Below are 19,504 nucleotides of genomic sequence, written 5' to 3'. Positions count from 1 at the left end.
TTTACATACCTGGAAGCTTACTCTTCTGCATCGCCACCAAAGGTAATTTCTCTGTTTCTGTGAACTAAAAATTGCAAGTTTTTGTCTTTTGAGGATGGAATTTAAACAAGAACAAAGTCAAACCCATTAGATCAGTTCTAATCGATGTTATATCATTTTGAAATCCAAAAAAAAAAAGATCATTGGCAAGCACTAATCTTAATAGTGTTTTGTCAGATTAGTTATTTGGGTAAACATTGTCCCGTAAAGAATCTTTTGGTTGGTAGTGCATGTCTAAAGAAGTATGTTATGGGGATGGAGAATAATACTCGGAATCTATTGGTTGGTAGTGCATGCTTTAAATAGTCGTTAAGACAAAGACTCTATGTGGAGAGGGGATGAGAAAACAATGACCCACGGCTTAGTAAAACGCCTAGTGCCTTAAATAAGGCTAGTTGGATTGGAAAAAACGACCAACAGCTTAAAGATAGAGATATCTTTAAGACAAAAGACTCTGAACCACAAGGCTAAAAACTGTCTTTGCCTCTAAACCATAGACAAAGACTATGAGTTGAATGGGTTGGTTTACGATTTGTTGGATGGAAAGAAGAACGACCAAAAGCTGAAATAAGCTTAAGACACAAGTCTGAAACAAAAAGTCTTTTACACAAAAGACAATACTGGGTTGCTTAGAAAAGGGGTCCTTGGTGGAATAAAAGAGTTCAAACGGCTTAAAGAAGTCTTAAAGAAAGTCTCTTGGCAAAGACAAAAGGGGTCGGTTTTTAAGATATGTTGGATGGAAAAAAAAGACAGGCAAAAGGAAACTTGTTGGATGGAAAATAAAATAAACGACCAACAGCTTGATGAAGAAGTCTTGGAACAAAGACTTTGAACCAAAAGGCGGGAAAAAGACTATGAGTTGGATGGGTATAATGACCAACTCTTAAGACATAAAAAGATCATTGGCAAGCACTAATCTTAATAGTGTTTTGTCAGATTATTTATTTGGGTAACATTGTCCCGTACGGAATCTTTTGGTTGGTAGTGCATGTCTAAAGAAGTATGCTATGGGGATGGAGAATAAGACTCGGAATCTATTGGTTGGTGGTGCATGCTTTAATAGTCGTTAAGACAGACTATATGTGGAGGGTGGGATGAGAAAACAATGACCCACGGCTTAGTAAAACGCCTAATGGCTTAAATAAGACTAGTTGGATTGGAAAAAAGAAAACGACCAACAGCTTAAAGAGGTCCTAAAGACAATATGGGGTTGATTGGAAAAGGGGTCCTTGGTGGAATAAAAGAGTTCGAAAGGGCTTAAAGATGTCTTAGAAATAAGGCTCTTGGCTAAAGACAAAAAGGGGTCGGTTTTTAGATATGCTGGATGGAAAAATGACCAGCGGCTCAGAGAAAAAAGTCCATAGATGGAAAATAAGACAGGCAAAAGAAAACTTGTTAGATGGAAAATAAAATAAACGACCAACAGGTTGATGAAGAAGTCTTTGGAAAATAAAAGATCCAGCGGAGATCGCTCTAGAGATCCAACAGGAAAATAAAAACTATGTCTACTTGAAAGTATACACAGACTATGAGTTGGATGGGTAAGGAAAAAATAAAAGGAAGAATGACAAATCAGTCTTAACATAAAGACTAAATCGAAAACAGTTTCTGCTTGGTAAAAAGTCGCGACAAAGACTATGGCTTGACGTACGATTTGTTGGATTGGAAAAAGAAAACGAGTAACGACTCGAGAGAAAGTCTGAAAAGCTCTCAAGACAAATACTATGATGAGATGTTAAGAATGAAAAATTTTAAGACAGCTGAAACAAAAACAACGAATGGCTTTGGAAAGTCTTTTGACAAAGGTTGTCAACGGCTTAACGAATCATACCACACATATTCTAAACAAGGATTAAGAATCGAATAGAGATTCTTTACTCTAGACAAAAGACAATATGTTGGATGGAAACATTGACCAGCGGCTTAGAAGAAGAAAAAGGTCACTAGATGAATAAAATCGACTAATGCTGACCAGCGGCTTAAAAGTCACAAAGACAGACCAAAAGACTTACAAGTAAACGAAGACTATATGTTGGAATGGATGTATAGAATCACCAACTGTCTCTAAGCAGTCTTAAGACAGATATGAAATGAAAACTACCACGGCTATGGATCCACAACAGGTTCTTATGTAAGCACATGGCTTTAGGAGTCATCTGAAAAAGAATACGGCTTGGTTTTGGTATAATTACCAATAGCTTTAAAATGTCTCAAAGAGTCAAGACAAAGACTATAGATGGAAAAACTAACCCACAGCTCAAATGAAATAAATTTCTCATGGCTGAGACGAGACTATGGATGGGGAGAACTGATTCTTTACTCTGCAAGACGACTTCAAATAGAAAGTCTCAACACAAGCAATAGCTTAAAGATGTGTTAAGACAGAGACTATGAACAACAAGGAGTAAACAAACCGTTTTCTGCTTGGATAACCACAAGTCTACAAAGACTAATGAGTTGGATGTACATAATGACGAAATCTTAATACAAAGACAATGGAAGAATGTCAAATCTTTAGACAAAGACTAGAGCTTGGTTTATGTTTTGTTGGATGGGAAAAACTAACGACCAACAGCTTAAGACAAAGTATGAAGAAAAAGCTCTTAAGACAAAAACCATGTCTGTAATCAGACAACTCACAGATTTGGAAAGTCACACGACTACAAAGACTATACCAACGGCTTAAGTACGTGTTAAGACAAAAATTCTTAACAAGGATCAAAAGATTCTTACTTAATAGCTTAAATAAGGCTTGTTGGATGGGGTAAAAAACGTAACCAACGGTTTAAAGATGTCTTACGAAGACAGTCTCTGAAAAGTCCTTCGTTGAATAAAAATGACAAATGGCTTAAATTAGACTTGTTGGACGGGAAAAAAATGACAAACAAGAAAGAGCTTAAGAGATGTCTTTACACAAAAGAATCTTAACTAGCGCTTAAGAAAGTCGTAAGGAAAAAGACTGAATTAACAATAAAATCCTTACATTTCTACCCACGGCTTAAAGTACAAAATAGCACACACGCAAGACGTTAGACCAACATCTTAAAAGAATGTTAAGACAGACATTATTATGGCTGAGATAGTGCTTGTTGGATGAAAGAAACAACAAACTGTTTGAAAAAGTCTAAGACAAAGACTATGGACCTAAGGCGTATAGACATGTCTCTGTTTAACAACCACAAGGCCTAAAAGTAGACAAAGAAAAAGCTCAAACAAAGACAAAGAAAACCTATAGCTTTAAAAGATGTCTTAAGAATACGACTCTGAAAAAGTCCTTAGATGGGTATATAAAAACAAGCAATGGCTTAACACTTATTTGATGGGGAAAGAACACAAGCAATGCTTAAAGATGTGTTAAGATAAAGACTCTGAACTGAGAACTATAAATAAGATAACTATGAGCTTAACACCCCGGCTTAAGTCCTTAATGGAAAAGGTACAAATGGCATAAAAAGTGTGTCTAGACAAAAACAATTTTTTGACATGCTGGATGGAAAGAATGACCAACGGCTAAGAAAAAAGGTCAGCAGATGGAAAAACTATTTATGGCAAAAAAGAAAACCACCAATGGCTTAAAGAAATCATAGAAAAAGACACTATGATTCGGTTTATATTTTGGTGGGTGGAAAGGGATGACCAATGTCTGAAATAATGACAAAGAAGAAAGAAGTTGTTACAAAAAGACTATGAACCGTTTTAGATTTGTAGTCTTTGTCACCACAGCTTACAGTCTTATGACAAAGAGTATAATGATTCGTTGGATGGCTATACGACCAACAGACTCAAGGAATACGATTCAAAAAATGACTGTTAAAATATATATGGCGAAGTAAATACTAATTAATTATGATTTTTGTTTTTTCAGGTATGTGCTTCAGAAGGTGTTCAAAACCAAATTGTTAAATATTTTGCGGAGATTTCAACTGTACCAGACTTTTGTGACGGGCAGGTGCTTTTCAAACTTGCTTGTAGTTAGTTTCTAAAATTCACAAGTATGAAAAACATATGTGAAATCAAGATTAAAATCATTTCCACTAGATACGCGCTTGAATAAGCATCCAAAATCTTAAGATATGAATGTGTTAGCCTTTATACTTATGTGACAACTTCAAGTATATATAGGCCAATACTGGTTTTCTCAGGTATGTGCTTCTCTCATGGACGTTCAAAAGGATTTGTCTAACATTTATGAATTATTGGTGAAGTATGGATTTAGCACCCTCTTTAAATTGTATAACTTTGCATTTGAATCAATGTTGCTCAAATAAGGCCTTTTAATGTTTCAGAGTACCCACGTTTTTGTTTCATAGAAGAAAACACTGGTCACTTGAAATTCTGAAGGTTAGTGGTTTCCTTTTACAGTCTCTGTTTTGATTTTCCAAGTTTCAAGTCTGGCTTTGGTGTTGGCTTACTCATTTATTTTTATCTTGTAGGTCTATTTGCTTCTGCATCAACCGATTTCAAATCCTAATGTGGTGTATCTCAAACCTCTATACATGGGTTTTGCACAATCACTTAAAAATACAAAAACATACATACACAATTACATACATGCATTCATATATGCATATGTACATACTTCGTTCTGTATATATTCATGCTTCCATACTTCATTGTTTACTAGCTTTCTTGATTTTCTGTTTTGACTTTTATGCTAACTTACTTGCTTCCTTATTTACTGTTCATTTATACTTCCTTGCTTGCTTTCTTGATGTTCTGCTTCCTTATTGACTTGCTTGATTCATTTTTTTCACTTCTTTATTTCCTTTACTGTTTTGTTATTTATTGGTACTTTTGTGCTTCCTTACTGCCTTCCTTGTGTGTGTTTTCACGTACTTCTTTATGTTCTGCTTTTGTTCTTTTTTGGGTGTCTATTTGCTTACTTGGTTCCTTATATTTTGTTTTTGTGACTCTTTACTAGCTTCTTGCTTACTTAACTTGCCTACCTCCAACAGAATTTTGTGATATGATAATATTGACGATATTTTTCTTGATGAGACTATATTGACAATATTATCATCTTTGATTTTCTCTGTCATTTTGTAGAAACTTATTGCTAATAAACAGTTGATTTTATTTTTGATATTGACACATATTTATATTTTGTGCTTATGGTGTTAGCAATATATATCGTGATTAGAAACTAGAAAGTAGCTATTATCTATATTCTATGCTTGTACACCATAACATCTCTCATTTTATAAAATAGATATACCTTGGAGTCTCTTATTTGGGTGCATGTATGACTCATCTATATTATGGTAGAATTTTCCTTGAAGAGTATGTATTTGTTTTGCGTGATGCTCTAAAGCCTAGTCACAACTTACAAGCACAATCCATAAGGTAAAAGTGGACAGGAAGTAAGCTTTTTGTAAGAGACTAAACAAGACATGGTTTGGTCACACAGCTTCCCAATGTCGAAGCAATGTGCACAATCACAAGACTGATCTTACTGTGTGGGCAGACTCACATTTTCTTAATAACAAAATATGAGAAAAGGAAAGGCCAACACTCTATAAATCTCATGACAGCACAGAAACCACAAGATGAGTGATCTGTGTTCGAACTTTAATGACCCAAAAAGGAAAAAAAAAGTCTCCAAAGCTAAACACCATGCCCACATTGAGCAACCGGTTCACCAGATGCTTCGAGCCTTCAAAAACAAAATACACATATTTTCATTAGCCGCTAATGTTATGCATAAGGCCACATATATAAAGAGCCGCAGTTACATTTACCTTTCGATTCCTTCCCCAACCTCAACTCTCAGAAAATTGGCTACCTTCACAGGAGAACCCACTTCCTCTGACAAATTATCCACCAGTGTGAAAAGTAATGGCCTTTACATTCAACAAGTAATTAATAACAAGCAATAAAAGCCTTTAATAGCATCATTCGCAATGAACTTTTGGTCCATTAAAGCAACTTTTTCATAATATTTACCGGAGACGGCCTTCCACTATTTTCTCTACAGCCATCTGAGAGTTGCCTGTACTTCCTGCCTTTCATATATACCACACTTAATAAGACAACTTTTACAGCTCAGTTTCATACCAAGTTGAGAGATTCAGACAGTAAAGTGATCAATGTTACCTGAGACTTTAGAATCTCTCGTTCATTTGCTAATGCTTCTGAAGAAACAAGGTCTTTGCTTAAAAATAAAGGCTTTGCTGCTACAACATGCATGGCTATTTCTGAGCCTACACGCTGAACAGTCTCTAGTTGAGTACTTTCACTCCCAGCTATACGGCCCAACCCTGTTTTCATATATAACAATAAAGTTAGACATGGGATTAGTGACAAATCTTGGAACTGTATTGGATAAACTTGTACCTGGTTGGGGACACGTGTGGAGATATGCAGAGAGCACACCTGCCGAAGGTTTTGACAGCAAGAAACCTCTCCTGAATCTGATATTCTCACCCATTACCGCAGGTACTTCTGTAACAGCGTTTGAAACCGTGGTTTCACCATTTACTTTAGGATGATCGAGATTAAGCTTCAACTCCTGAATTGGATATCAATTGCTCAGATGGGTCGTGGTAAGTGATCTTGGATACCGTGTGTTGTTGATTGGACGACCTGGGGATTGCTCTGGAAACGCCTCGTGCTTGGGTAAGGAACTTCCTGATGGTTGTGGTGTGAGTGGGAGCTCGATGCTGTTCATCAATGAGATATTTGTTGTGACTTACCCTTATAAATATGGAGCAGATACAGGAAACCCTAAAGACGAATTGAATGTTTGGAGATGCTCAAGAGACACTCGTGTGACCATCTCCAACAAATCTCCAATGGTGTCTATGAGGATAGAGCACGCTGAGCAGTAAAATCTAACTTTGGTATGTCTGAGACATATGTTGGCTTGTTTTTAGCATTTCCTTGTGATTTGAAGTTGGAAGTATTCTGATATCTAGCATTTAGCATCTTAAAACTATGTCTTCTTAATGAAAAAGGTTTGAACTCCTTTAGCATTGTCTTGGCTGCACACCTGGTAATAGGGTGGGTATATATTATGTTTTGGGAAAATCTCTACTATATAAAAGTTGACAAATCACTGAAGGTGTGTAGGATTTAAAACAAACAACAAAATTATGACAAATCATTTTTGTTATTTAAAAAAAATGTTAGTACTTCCAAATCTCAAAAAAAAATTAGAAATCATTTTCAAATAAGATAAACTTATAAAAATGAAAACATTATATATAAGTTAACATAATGAATAAAATATGTTTGAAAATTAACATAAATAAATTTGGAGTGGCTGGAAGAGAAGAGGAGGAAAGAGGTGTGGCCATTATAGAGGAATGGCCAGTGAATATTATAGAGATTTGAAAGAATAAAGAGCAAGTTTAAGAAGACCATTAGAAAGCCAAAAGTTCATTACACCAACTTAGAAAATAAAAAATTGTGTGTTTATTATCATCTAGTTTGAAATTCATTATCAGCGTAATAAATCAAAACTTGATGTTTATGAAACTTAAACAAAACAAATATTTTGAGTGAAAGATATGAAAACAAATAGAATTACAAGAACTAAAACTTATTGACTTCAACAACAGAAAGAAATACATGACCGGCTCGGTTTAAAGCAAGAGACACAAACAACATCGTATAAGTGTAGACATCGTTAATATATTCAAGACCGGTTTTGTTTAAGTGGAAAAATATTACCGTTACGAAACACATAGCCGGTTTAATTCAAAAGTGTTAGTTAATGCAGGTCAGGTACGGTTTAGGGTGGAAAATGCATGCCGGTTCGATTCAAAATCAATTGGCTCAGTTTTTGAATTATAACCGTTAGAAACGCGTCTTCAATCGAATAAATGATCCTACTCTGTCAAATTTATTTCCACATGTTCACAATTTTTTTTTCTGGCAAGATCGAATTCTCTGGATCGATTCCTCGAAGATTTGCAAAACTGGAAAATTCGATTACGATCTTTTGATTAAGTGTTTCGCTTTCTGTAAATCGTGGATTTGATCGCGATTTTGTTTTCCAGATCTTCTTTTCTTCTCGAAGAGATCTTGATTTGATTGTTTCTGGTTTTATATTGAAGGTTGTTTCCTTCTGAAACCCCGATTGATTGTTCGCGATTGGTTTAAAAACCATCTTATCTGCGCACATCATGTATACACTGTCCCCGTTTCTCTTTTCTTGTAAGATCCATCATGCATAGTAGTGTACAATCTGTCAAAATTCATACTCTTGTATAAAGGTTACATTACACAAGTCAGTCAGTTTGGTTTTTGGTTTGAACAGATGATGAGAGTATCGCTTGGAGGAGGAAACCCCACCTGCCTTTTTTTTCCTGCCAGAGTTACTTGTCTACAGAGCTGGAATCATACTCTGTATGAAACCATCATCACCAAGGTAATTACTCTTCTGTATGCAAGTTTGTTTTTGTTTCTAAAGTTTCCGTCTTTTTGAGGATGGAATTCAAAAAGATAGTCTAATAGTGTTTTTGTCAGATTTTTATTTGGGTAAGACTTGTGACTCTATTGGTTGGTAGTGCATGCTTTAATTGTCGTTAAGACAAAGACTATATGTGGAGAGGGGATGAGAAAACAATGACCCACGGCTTAGAAAAGACTAGTTGGATTGGAAAAACTACCAACAGCTTAAAGATAGATGTCTTATGACAAAGGCTCTGAACCATAAAAGGCTTTAAAAGTAGACAAAGACTATGAGTTGAATGGGTTGGTTTACGGTTTGTTGGATGGAAAGAAAAAACGACCAACAGCTGAAATAAACTTAAGACACAAGTTGGAAAAGGGGTGCATGGTGGAACAAAAGAGTTCAAACGGCTTAAAGAAGTCTTAAAAAAGGCTATTGGCTAAGACAAAAAGGGGTCGGTTTTGAGATGTGCTGGATGGAAAGTTGACCAATGGCTCAGACAAAAAAGTCCATAGATGGAAAAAAGAACAGGCAAAAGAAAACTTATTGGATGGAAAATAAAATAAACGACCAACAGCTTGATAAAGAAGTCTTTGAACAAAGACTATGAACCACAAGGCATAAAGAAAACTTTGTCTGGGTATAATGACTATGAGTTGGATGGGTATAATGACCAACTCTTAAGAGAAAAAAGAAGGAAGAATGACAAATCAGTCTTAGCATAAAGACTAAATCGAAACAGTTTCTGCTTTGTAAAAAGTCTAGACAAAAACTATGACGTGGCTTACGATTTGTTGGATGGAAAAAACAAAAGACTAACGACTTGAGAGGCTCTCAAGAGAAACACTATGATGAGTTGGTTTGTAAATTGTTGGATGGAAAGAATGAACGATTGTCTTTAAGACAGCTGAAACAAAAACAACTAATGGCTTTTGAAAGTTATTTGACAAAGGCTGCCAACGGATTAATGAATCATAACACACACATATTCTAAACAAGGATTAAGAATCGAAAATGAATTCTTTACTCTAGAAAAAGACAATATGGGTCTGTCCGTTTTTAGATATGTTGGATGGAAACATTGACCAGCGGCTTAGAAGAAGAAAAAAGGTCATTAGATGAATGAAAAACGACTAATGACTGAGAGAATACTTGTTGGATGAAAAAAATGACAAACAGTTTTTAAAAAAATCACAAGACAGGCTCCATGAACCAAAAGACAGATTATCTGTCTTTTGGATTCTATACATCCAACTCATATCTGTCACAGATATGAGTTGGATGTATAGAATCACCAGCTGTCTCTAATCAGTCTTAACACAGATATGAAATGAAAACTACCATGGCTAAAGCAAAAAAACTCTCTCTTTTGAGAAATGTCTCACAGCTTAGAAAAGTCTTTCGAGAAAGACTTGAATCCAGTTTAGACTTGTTGGATGGTAAAACAACTTTGAAAAAATGCACCCAACGGCTTAAAGAAACCAACTTGCTAAGAGATTCTTTACAACCAGTAGGAATCAAACACAGGTTCTTATTTAACCACACAAGCTTAGAAGTCTCTTGAGAAAGTCTATGCCATATGCTTGTTGGATGGTAGAAACCTCTCCTGAATCTGACATTCTCACACATTATCGCAGCTACTTCTGTAACAGCGTTTGAAACAGTGGTTTCACCATTCACTTTAGGATGATCGAGATTAAGCTTCAACTCCTGAATTGGATATATCAATATCTCAGATGGTGAAAAGCAGAAAATAACCAGTGAGTAACATTAACAACAGACCTCAAAAAGCTCAGTCCCAAAGGGGAAGACACCAGAAACTTGCTGAGAACTATCTCCAACCAGCAAAGCACGTTTTGCCATAGCTAAAGCCTGTAAAAATGTTGGTTTTAGAAACCAAAAATGTGAAATATGCTAAAAGGCACTATGCTAACCAAGTACTTGAAAATGTCGTTTCTAGCAACAAAGTATGTCTCGCAGTTCAGTTCAATCACAGCAACTTTCCCTTCACTCTGAGCAACCGCAAGCATACCCTCTGCAGCTGTCCGTGAAGACTTTTTGGAATCCAGTACTTTTCCTCTCTTCCTCAAAATCTTTCTGAGCAGCCTCTGTGTCAACACCCATTTGTTAGAGATCAAGAAACAGAACTAAACCGCAGGAAAAAGAAAACAATCTTTAGTACCAATGTCCCAATTGCATTCAGCTAGAGAAGCTTTAACATCTTTGATGGGAGCACTTGTTCTTTGCCTCTGTTGCTTGATGAGGCTCACTTGGTCAGATACAGCAGGAGCAGCCTCCCAGCTAAACCTCTGCAAGAAACTCCCGAAACCACGAGAAGATTTTGCGTATCCAGTCGATACAGAGGTCGTGGGAGATCGAGTAGCTTGGAAATGGAGAGAACACGGCGAATGAGAGGTTGTTTGGTTACTGGGATAACAGAGGAGACGCGACCGCGATGGGTTTTGTGTTTCTCAAAACCCACGGAATTTAAAAATGAGTTCGGGAGTTAAGTTAAATGAATATGTGCCCATTAATTAGCCTATTAAGATATGTTATATGACTCAGAGAATGTGTTATCTCAAAGTCAAAGGTGAAATCTCCAGATTTCACATTGAAGTCTTTTCATAAGTTTCTCTTTGAGAAGGTTCGAATGTTTACAGTCCTTCTGATGTCATAACTGTCTATATATTATATTCACAAAACGTGGAAACAGCACCAAGAACACACCAGTATATAATGAAAATTTGGTTAACGAAACCAGAAAGCTGAATCTTAGGTATATGCACAATTCAACCTGTATTTACACTCTAGAGATCTGCTGTTCTTCATGGTATGTCTCATTTTGCAAGTATCTTCTTTCTCTGTCTTGTGTAGACCTTACACGGCCTTGAATCAGTAACATAATCTCTTCTTGTTGATAATAGTTCGGAGAACCTTTCCATCTCAACCAGAACCTGTTGCTTCTTCTGCATGCATGTTGTCTCGCTTCCACCACTTGTGTTTCCACAAGAATTAGATACCATCAAATCAACTAGATAGCTGCATACTTCACCATGATCATGGATTGATGAAACTGTCCGTTGCATTTGTTCCACAGCTGTCTCCTCTAGAGTTCCATTCCTTAGCATTTGTTTTCTGCTTGCCTGCGGTATTGTCAAACGGTATAGTTATGAACTGTAACTGAAACTTTATTATCAGCCTTATCTGCGTTACTAACCAGGAATACGAGATTCAACTTGGTCACTTGGTCGGAGTTCAATAGCTGAGCTTGCATAAGCTCTTGAAACAAAATTACAATCTCGCTGCTGATATTCGTCCCATTCAGATTCTGAATCATGCTAGAGATGCAAGACTCATCAAAGACACTTCTCAGCCACGCCGGTTTGTTCTTGAGCCTTAGCATGGCGACTGTTACATGGACTGCAGGCTTGTGGTGGTTCACAAAGGTGTTTGATGCAGAACAAGGCATGGCCAAGGACACTGACATCTCTTCTGTAATAAACCTGTACCATGAGCTGGTCTTAAGCATCTCTGTTCTCCCTTCCATCTCTTCCCATTCTATTATCATGGACAGACAAAGCGCAGAGTTTATCGCTACTCTTATGTCATCATAGAATACCAGACCACTTAGTACAGCCTTCACTGATTTAAGATAACTCGATGAACAACGTAGTTGCTCTTTTCTGATGTCTATCTGTTGTGATAGTCCAGTGAACAACTCCAAGAGACAATAAGAGGCCATGAGCTTGATTTGCGGTGTTCCAAAATGCATCAACCTGCACAAGTTATGACAATGGATGCAGACTACGGGTAGCGTTTCCAGGCTGCTTGATGGGCTAAAGAAAGTTTGCCAGTCCACAGCTCCAGCGAGAACAATATGCAGGCTACAAGGCCAAATGAGAGTCCGAACGGTTAGAAGTAGGGTCTATCAACATGAAAAAACTTCACAAGCTACGTACCTTCTTAATGAGAAAAAGTAGAATGGTAACGTGAATGCTAGAGCCTCCCCGATGTCAGTTTCATCCTGAGACTGAGTTAATGATGGACCTCTAGCGCAAGCTACATCAACCACAGTGTTGATAGCCGATGCCAAGTACGAATTCACCAAAATAATTCTTGATGAATTCAAAAGTGCTTCATGTGATGAGTGGTACAGAACCAAGCAAAGAATGCCAATCACCATCCTACCTTCATGGTTTTGTGTTATGGCAATGTCTCGCAAGCTCAAATAGTTTAACAGCTACAAAACAAAACGGATTCATTGGGATCTTCAATTAGAAAGATGACAATGTTGGGGGGAGAAAAGGCTAAGTGGCCACACCTTAATAAACACAGCATCCCAGGATTCATCATTTTTGAGCACTTCAGGTTGCACAGAAGCTAGAATGTTGAATATTAGCACAAGTAGTGTAGCGAAAGATGTTTTCATGGATGAGTCAGTTAAACCACAAACGAGCCTATAAATTGCATTGCCAATGCCACTAATGGATAAATGGTTGGAGGCAGTTGGAAACTTAGAAACGACCGTGGTCATTAGATTTAAAACTGAGATAACATCATTCTCTTGCTCTCCCTTGTCAGCGAGGTGTGTCAGCAAGTTAACCAAAAGAGTTGCGGCATAGTTGTCTCCTTCTGATACCAGCTTTGCGAACCAATGTGTGAGTGATCTCTGTCTGCCATCTCCATATACATTGTGAACTTCGTTTCCAATTAAGTTGTTCTGGGCTATCTTTTGGATCTGGTAAGTTAAACTTTTGCTGATATTTTCTTGTTGAAAAAGCCACTTGAGAGATTCCAGATGGATATCACAGGAACCCAAGTCCCACTCATATTCGTTTAGTAGATGGAAGACCAATCTCTCAGCTTCTAGACTGTAAGATATCTGGTATCTCTTGTTTTGAAGACTCCTGCAAAGACTATATAGATTCACTAGTTGCAGGATAGCTGGAGAATCAGAGATTAAGCTTGTCCTGTTGACAAGAATGTATTGCTCCAAAGAAGCAAAAACAAGCTTATCATCTGCAAGCCTGCAAACGATGCAAAAGAACATAATAAGTGAGAAACAAATTGCCGCTCTTTAGTTTGTCCATCCAAAAACATAAATCGAAATCAAAAGCATAAATCACCTGTCATTGTGTATCCAACCGGTATGAAAAATCAGCAGAGCTACAAACTGGCACGATGCCAACTCTTGATTATTGGAACTATCTTGCCCGAGCAAAAATAGCAAGTCTTGTGGATCAGAAGGAAGACAGGTAAGAGCATTTCTGATATGTGAACCTAACTTCTGTCTGTGAAGAACATCGACAAGGGAACTGAGCATCAAATATATCCTCTGTTTTATCTTAGCAGTAGAGAAGTTTCCTAGACATCCAAATGAAAAACTGAACCAATCTGCTGAAACAAGTACTTCCGCAAACTCCATGGCCTTAACATCTGAATTCTGAAGAAGAATAGAGTGAAAGGTTTCCATTATGCCAAGAGTTGCTTCTTCGTTGACCTCGTTGACATCAGAAAGAAACCACGGTAATAGATGTGATACACACACATCTATAACACAATGTCTTAATTCAATGCAACCATCTTTGTTTATGGATGTTGGTGAAGTACAGTATGCATATACTTCATTGAGTAAGTAGACTGCATGCGAGATCTGAGTTGAATCATTCTCAGGGATACTAAAACAGACCAAAACGGCATGTCTTAGGGAGTCTTGCAATGATTTAAACACATCTGCAGTCTCAGAAAAAGATGGGGTTTTCATTAGGGAAACAAAAATGGAGCAGGTCATTGCAAAGGCATCCGGAAACAAGCCCATCTCTTGAGAATAATATCTTTCAAGCATCCTTTTCAGAACCAGAACTATTTCCTGAACTTGAGAACTTGAAGCAATCCCAGGGAAATCAGAAATACAACTAGAAATAAGCTTTAGCGTTTGGATTTGAAACGGATGACAAGGAACTTCGCCTACATAGTGCAGCACTTGGATGACTGAAGGAAACCCAATAACAAGTTTCTTCCGAAAGGAATGCTCGGCTGAGGAAAATAAATCAAGAACTCTGAGGCATGCGTTGATGACGTGATCTTTACAATCTGTTCAAGAAAAGGAGTTCGTCGGTCAGATACATTAAAGCAAATATCTTAATTGGTGACATGCATGAAGAAGACGAATTGAACAAGCTGTTATTTTCTTCTATTCACGAATATGACAACTTGATTGAAGCCCAATGCCTCAAGATAAAAGTTCTTATCACATTATCAGGGAGGCTGTCATTACCTGATAACCGCAGAATCTCGAATATATAATCAGCAACATTTTCTTCTACCAGAACTTCAATCTGTTTGCTTGGAATACTCTCTTGGGATACATAATGGAAGATAAGATCAAGGGTTTTTATTTGCACCTCGGTGTCAGTGGAAAGCAACGGACCTTTGATGGCCTCAGCAAACAACACATCTAAACAAGGCCTGACGGATACAGTCTCAGCCGTCAGCATGGGGTCATCATCCACTTCATCCAAGCTCATGCTGCTGACAGGACTTGTACGTGAATCGGCTAAAAGACCTTGCTGGGCCAAGGTTGTCAAAAGGACTACAAAGTTTCAAAATACAGGTTAGCTAAAATATAGAGAAAACGTATGGTAGCCTCAGACTAAGAAGTAGTGAATGAAAGGAACCAGCTAGAACTTATCTACCGCATAAGAATGAAGCAGATAGGTAGAGAAGCTAAAACGAACCTATACAATTCAAGCGAACCTCATCTCTCTGTGTCTTAGCAAGAGCTTCCAAGGATAGGGATAATAGCTTAGGACACAGTGAAGAAAGAAGCTCAGCTCCATCAACATTCTGTTCTGTGAACTGTAGAGCAGAGAATTTGTACAGAACGAAAAAGATTTCACCGCGGATCTCGTCACTAATATGAGAAAAAAAAAAAAGATAAATCACAACAGCCTCATACACACACAAGATATAAAGAACAAGTGGCTTCTCCACATTACCTAGGTAACTGAAGACCTTCAACAAGTAGGCAAACAAGAGACTCTTTATCTCTGATGTGAGAATTGATGTCTATCTTCTCACTGCTCAGAAGAACTCCAAAGCAATGAAGCTGAAACACACAGACATTAAGCAATACGTATGAGAGATCCTATCATCAGATCGAAACCTAATCAGATGAATTGCAATTTCACATCTAAACCTAATCAATCAGATGAAAATCCCCAATTGAAACCCTAGAAAGGCAACGATACCATATGAAGCTGTCGTCGGCTCCAACCCAAGGCACCAGAAGAGAGCTGAGCAGAGACTCTCTCCACGAAATCCTCGCCGACGGAACACTCCTCGGCGGAACAGAGAAGAGAGATCGTATCCATAATCTGGCTCGCGATCGGAGCATCATCGAAGATTGAGAGAGCGTGGACGAGAGGCGATACGAGGAAGCGAACGTGTGAGGAGAGTAAGGTTCGGAGGAAGATAGGCTGGGAGAGAGCGATCGAGAGCTGGTGAAGCGCGTAGGAGACGTGGACGGTGGGGGCGCGTGGATTGGAGACGAGATCGGAGAAGCAGAGGAAGCAGAACGTTCCGCCTTGGTCTGTGCGGAGAGAAACTGTGGATCGGTGGCCATTGGAACATGGCGGAGATAGATGGTTAAGATCCGCCGCCACAGGTTCGCGGAGAAGATGATCGGAGTCTTGCACCTGAGAATCTAGAAACAACATTTTTGTGAGAGCGCTAAAGAGAGAAGACTCACAAATTCGAATTTTTTTTTTATTTTAGGGTCAATTAGGTGAATATACAAATTTTGGATGCATATTATTAAATAATTTGCGAACAAGGAGATGGTAGAGGGTAAAATGACTCCATTAACCTCCCGTAAGGCTTTGAATCAGATCACCTATTCCGGTAGCTCGTAATTTTGTCATCATCTCACAATATGCATGCATTTCGACAATGACAATTTTTTTTGGTAATTTTTTCAAATAGCACTTTTTTAAGTTTTTGTCACAAAAATAGCACTCAAAAAATAAAATAATCAAAATAACACTTTTTGTTTTAAAAATTTTAATATTAAAGTTATAAATTCATGTTTATCCTTCAATAAAACTTAGTGTGGTCATTTTCTCCTTATGATGCTATTTTTGTGACAAAAACTTGGTTTTGTGCTATTTTTATCATTTTCTAGTTCTTTTTAGATTCTGCAAGTACAAAATGTCCTTCCTCCTGTTTATATATATATATCAGATCAACTCCGAACCATTTGAATCATTTAAATTAGATTGGTTCACTACCTCTTCTTTATTATGATTTATGCGTCGATGAAATTCCCTAAGCAAAATGGTTAGAAATTATTATCAATAAACCCAAAATTGTAACCTCAATTAACCCAAATGGCAAAGGTTAAAAGTTTAGGAGCATGAAAATATATGAACTAAATGCATACTCTTTATACATATAGTTCAAGAACTAGTAATTATTAATACAATAATTAACACTTAACCCAAAAACAGAATCTCGGTTAACCCAAATGGGAAATATTTTTTGTTTGTTTGGATTATAATAAAAAAACTAATAACTTTTCTTTATAAATGTTTACCACTTAAGCCATAGTGCACACGAGATTAAGATCAAATGGTTTGTTTGTGCTGCAACCGGAGATTATTGCAGAGATTCTGCCGACCACTAAAAAAGGGGATCAACAAAAAAAATAAAAAACAAGAGAAAATTATTACAAAAAAATTGAGAAAACTTCAGCTCCGATTGAAAGAATTAGGATTTACAGGATTGTGTGAGATATTTTGTTAAGAAAAAACAGTTTTTAATTCAGAAGAAATGAGCTTGGATCAAAACAAGAAGAATAGAGAAAGAAAAAGAAAAAGAGAAATAAAGAGAGGGAGGTACGAAGAAGAGAGAGAGAAGGTTAAACTTATGTTAGATTGTTAGTTTATGTCCACATGTTTGTATAGAAATAATGTAGGGATGACAAGGGTTATTATTCGTATTAATTAAAAATGTACAGTTGCATGCCCATTTTTTTTTTTTGCCGTATGGAATATTATTAAAAGGAAGTACTATTACAAAGCCCATAAAGGGCCCAAACCAAAACCAAAAAACTATTACAAGCCAACCAGTCCAAACTGAAACTCGAGGCCCAAAACTCACACCGCCAACCCACAGACCATGTGTTGAAACCACAACAACGCGAAGACGCGTGTTAACGGAGGAGGCTTCGTCACCACTACGAGCCGGAGGCCGCCGCCGGAACCGAAACCCAAATCACGTCGGGATCGTGAATCACCACTTCCATCCCATACAGAAGTCTACGCTGAATCATCACAAAGAACCACCACCGGAACCACCGGGGGACTAAACCAGGACCACCGACTTCCACCACCGACAACAGTATCGGAGGTAAAGGAAGCAGAGTCTCCACAAAAAGGCCCGACCTTCAAGGAGCTTCCCTCGCCTTCGCCAAGAGCTCTCCCGAATTCGGCCACCAAACACCACAACGAAACCACCTTGTACACAGCCCAATCACTTCCACGGGAGTCGAAAGCTGGCGACCACTACCACAGTGGAGACGGTACGGTCCCAGAAAACAAACGCCGGACCACCATCGGAGAAGATGATGCATGGCCGGGAGCAGGGAAAAAAAACGGATTGATATCTATTCAAACCGCACCTAAAGCCGAAAGAAAACAAACCGGAAAAAGGAAAGCTTTTTGCCGGACCGGCGGTGGCTAGGAGAGCCAAACCCGCCGGCCGGAGATACAAGTCGCGGAGGCTGTTCTCTAGAGAGAAGGGAGAGGGATTTCTATAGAGAGAATAGACGATAGTTTTTAACGCATGCCCATCTACCAAATATTGACTCAAAATTTGTATATCTACCACAAATTCCCTTTATTTTCTTTCAAATATTTTTTGGATGAATTATTATTTACTAATAAAATGTTGAGCCTAGTCGTGGACCTCGTGGTCTCTTAGAAATTTCTTATTTATGGGTGGTTTATGGTTTGGACGGGATCGGGAGCCTCTTAGTTTATGGTGGAATCTTAAATATCAAACGGGCTCGGAGTACTTCGGATTACAAACATGTACCAGGAGACTCTCAGCTGTACATGTTAAGATGGAAGGTTTAATTTGGGCAGCCTTATGTATGAGAAACATGAGGATAACATCGATACGGTTCGAGACGGACTGTTTGGACTTAGTGGACATGACTACTAACCTGACGGATTGGCCATCATTCGCGACAGAGATTGAGATGTTCCAGACTTTACATGAAAACTTAGAGGATGTAAGCATGTCTCATATTCCTCGGAATAGGAATGGTCGGGCAGACGCGCTAGCAAAAGAAGTAAGGATCAGAGGTTACACTTTTCCCATATAGATCAAACCCAGACAGATGGAGATGCTCTTCAATGTGTCGGCTCGTCTCTTCTCCACTTCATCTAGCATAGATGGATAGACGATAAAAAAAAGGTTTGGGCTGGGAATGTCGTCATGTTGATTAAACTGTTTGATTTGATTAGATGCTCTAAGGGAAAATTGTCGATAAATACCTAAACTTTTTAGGCTTCCCATCTAATACCCATATTCTTTTCGAGCACCTGTTTAATTAATTGACTTTTGAAAATTAATAATTTTGAACTGAAAATTTGACGACGCTAAATTGTTAAATAGAATTGATTTAAATGTTAGTCTTACTATAGGTTAATTGAGAAGTCATTTTATTGATTTTTTGTTTACGTGTCGATCATTGATGAATCGCAAAATTGTTATAATTTGTTTGATCAATAACTCTTAATGTTTAATTATTTTAATAAGATTTTAAAAAGATAGATCTATAACCAATTAATATCACTTACCAAATAATATGCATAATATTACAAATAATGATTTATGGTAACTAATTATTGAAATATAGAAAGAGTAATTATGTTGATCAAATTTTTTATTTGTATAAAATACATAAAATAATAAATGACAAACAGTTTATATAAATAGATATAATAATTTTAATTTTTATTTAAAGCATTATATTTTTAAATAAATAATTATAATAACTAGTAA

General features: G+C 37.4%; 3 protein-coding genes and 1 long non-coding RNA gene across 4 annotated transcripts; 1 reads left to right on the top strand and 3 right to left on the bottom strand.

The window, feature by feature from the left end:
• The first annotated feature begins 16 nt into the window (after positions 1 to 16).
• LOC130509860 (uncharacterized) lies at positions 17 to 4,730 on the top strand. The gene is made up of 4 exons (XR_008943803.1): positions 17 to 3,988; positions 4,182 to 4,243; positions 4,326 to 4,380; positions 4,473 to 4,730. It is a non-coding gene; the product is annotated as an uncharacterized LOC130509860 (long non-coding RNA).
• A 162-nt stretch (positions 4,731 to 4,892) lies between these two features.
• On the bottom strand, positions 4,893 to 6,953 carry LOC130509859 (elongation factor Ts, mitochondrial-like). The gene is made up of 5 exons (XM_057006137.1): positions 6,373 to 6,953; positions 6,133 to 6,296; positions 5,983 to 6,041; positions 5,778 to 5,879; positions 4,893 to 5,692 (listed from the first exon to the last, which is right to left on the bottom strand). The coding sequence occupies exons 1-5, from the start codon at positions 6,464 to 6,466 to the stop codon at positions 5,644 to 5,646; spliced, it is 468 nt and encodes a 155-aa protein (XP_056862117.1). The 5' UTR covers positions 6,467 to 6,953; the 3' UTR covers positions 4,893 to 5,643.
• A 2,764-nt stretch (positions 6,954 to 9,717) lies between these two features.
• LOC130494631 (elongation factor Ts, mitochondrial-like) lies at positions 9,718 to 10,969 on the bottom strand. Its single transcript, XM_057006136.1, has 4 exons — positions 10,617 to 10,969; positions 10,369 to 10,542; positions 10,217 to 10,306; positions 9,718 to 10,144 (listed from the first exon to the last, which is right to left on the bottom strand). Exons 2-4 carry the CDS (start codon positions 10,462 to 10,464, stop codon positions 9,749 to 9,751), a joined length of 582 nt encoding a protein of 193 aa, XP_056862116.1. The 5' UTR covers positions 10,465 to 10,542; positions 10,617 to 10,969; the 3' UTR covers positions 9,718 to 9,748.
• Positions 10,970 to 11,103: 134 nt separating this feature from the next.
• LOC130509858 (protein PUTATIVE RECOMBINATION INITIATION DEFECT 1-like) lies at positions 11,104 to 16,204 on the bottom strand. Its single transcript, XM_057006135.1, has 9 exons — positions 15,685 to 16,204; positions 15,433 to 15,542; positions 15,172 to 15,347; positions 14,712 to 15,026; positions 13,561 to 14,527; positions 12,756 to 13,461; positions 12,394 to 12,674; positions 11,652 to 12,318; positions 11,104 to 11,577 (listed from the first exon to the last, which is right to left on the bottom strand). Exons 1-9 carry the CDS (start codon positions 16,150 to 16,152, stop codon positions 11,272 to 11,274), a joined length of 3,996 nt encoding a protein of 1,331 aa, XP_056862115.1. The 5' UTR covers positions 16,153 to 16,204; the 3' UTR covers positions 11,104 to 11,271.
• Between the last annotated feature and the right edge of the window lie 3,300 nt (positions 16,205 to 19,504).

This window comes from Raphanus sativus, chromosome 3, assembly GCF_000801105.2.
Source record: "Raphanus sativus cultivar WK10039 chromosome 3, ASM80110v3, whole genome shotgun sequence".
Classification (NCBI taxonomy): Eukaryota; Viridiplantae; Streptophyta; class Magnoliopsida; order Brassicales; family Brassicaceae; genus Raphanus; species Raphanus sativus.
This window is presented reverse-complemented; position numbering and strand designations above follow the sequence as displayed.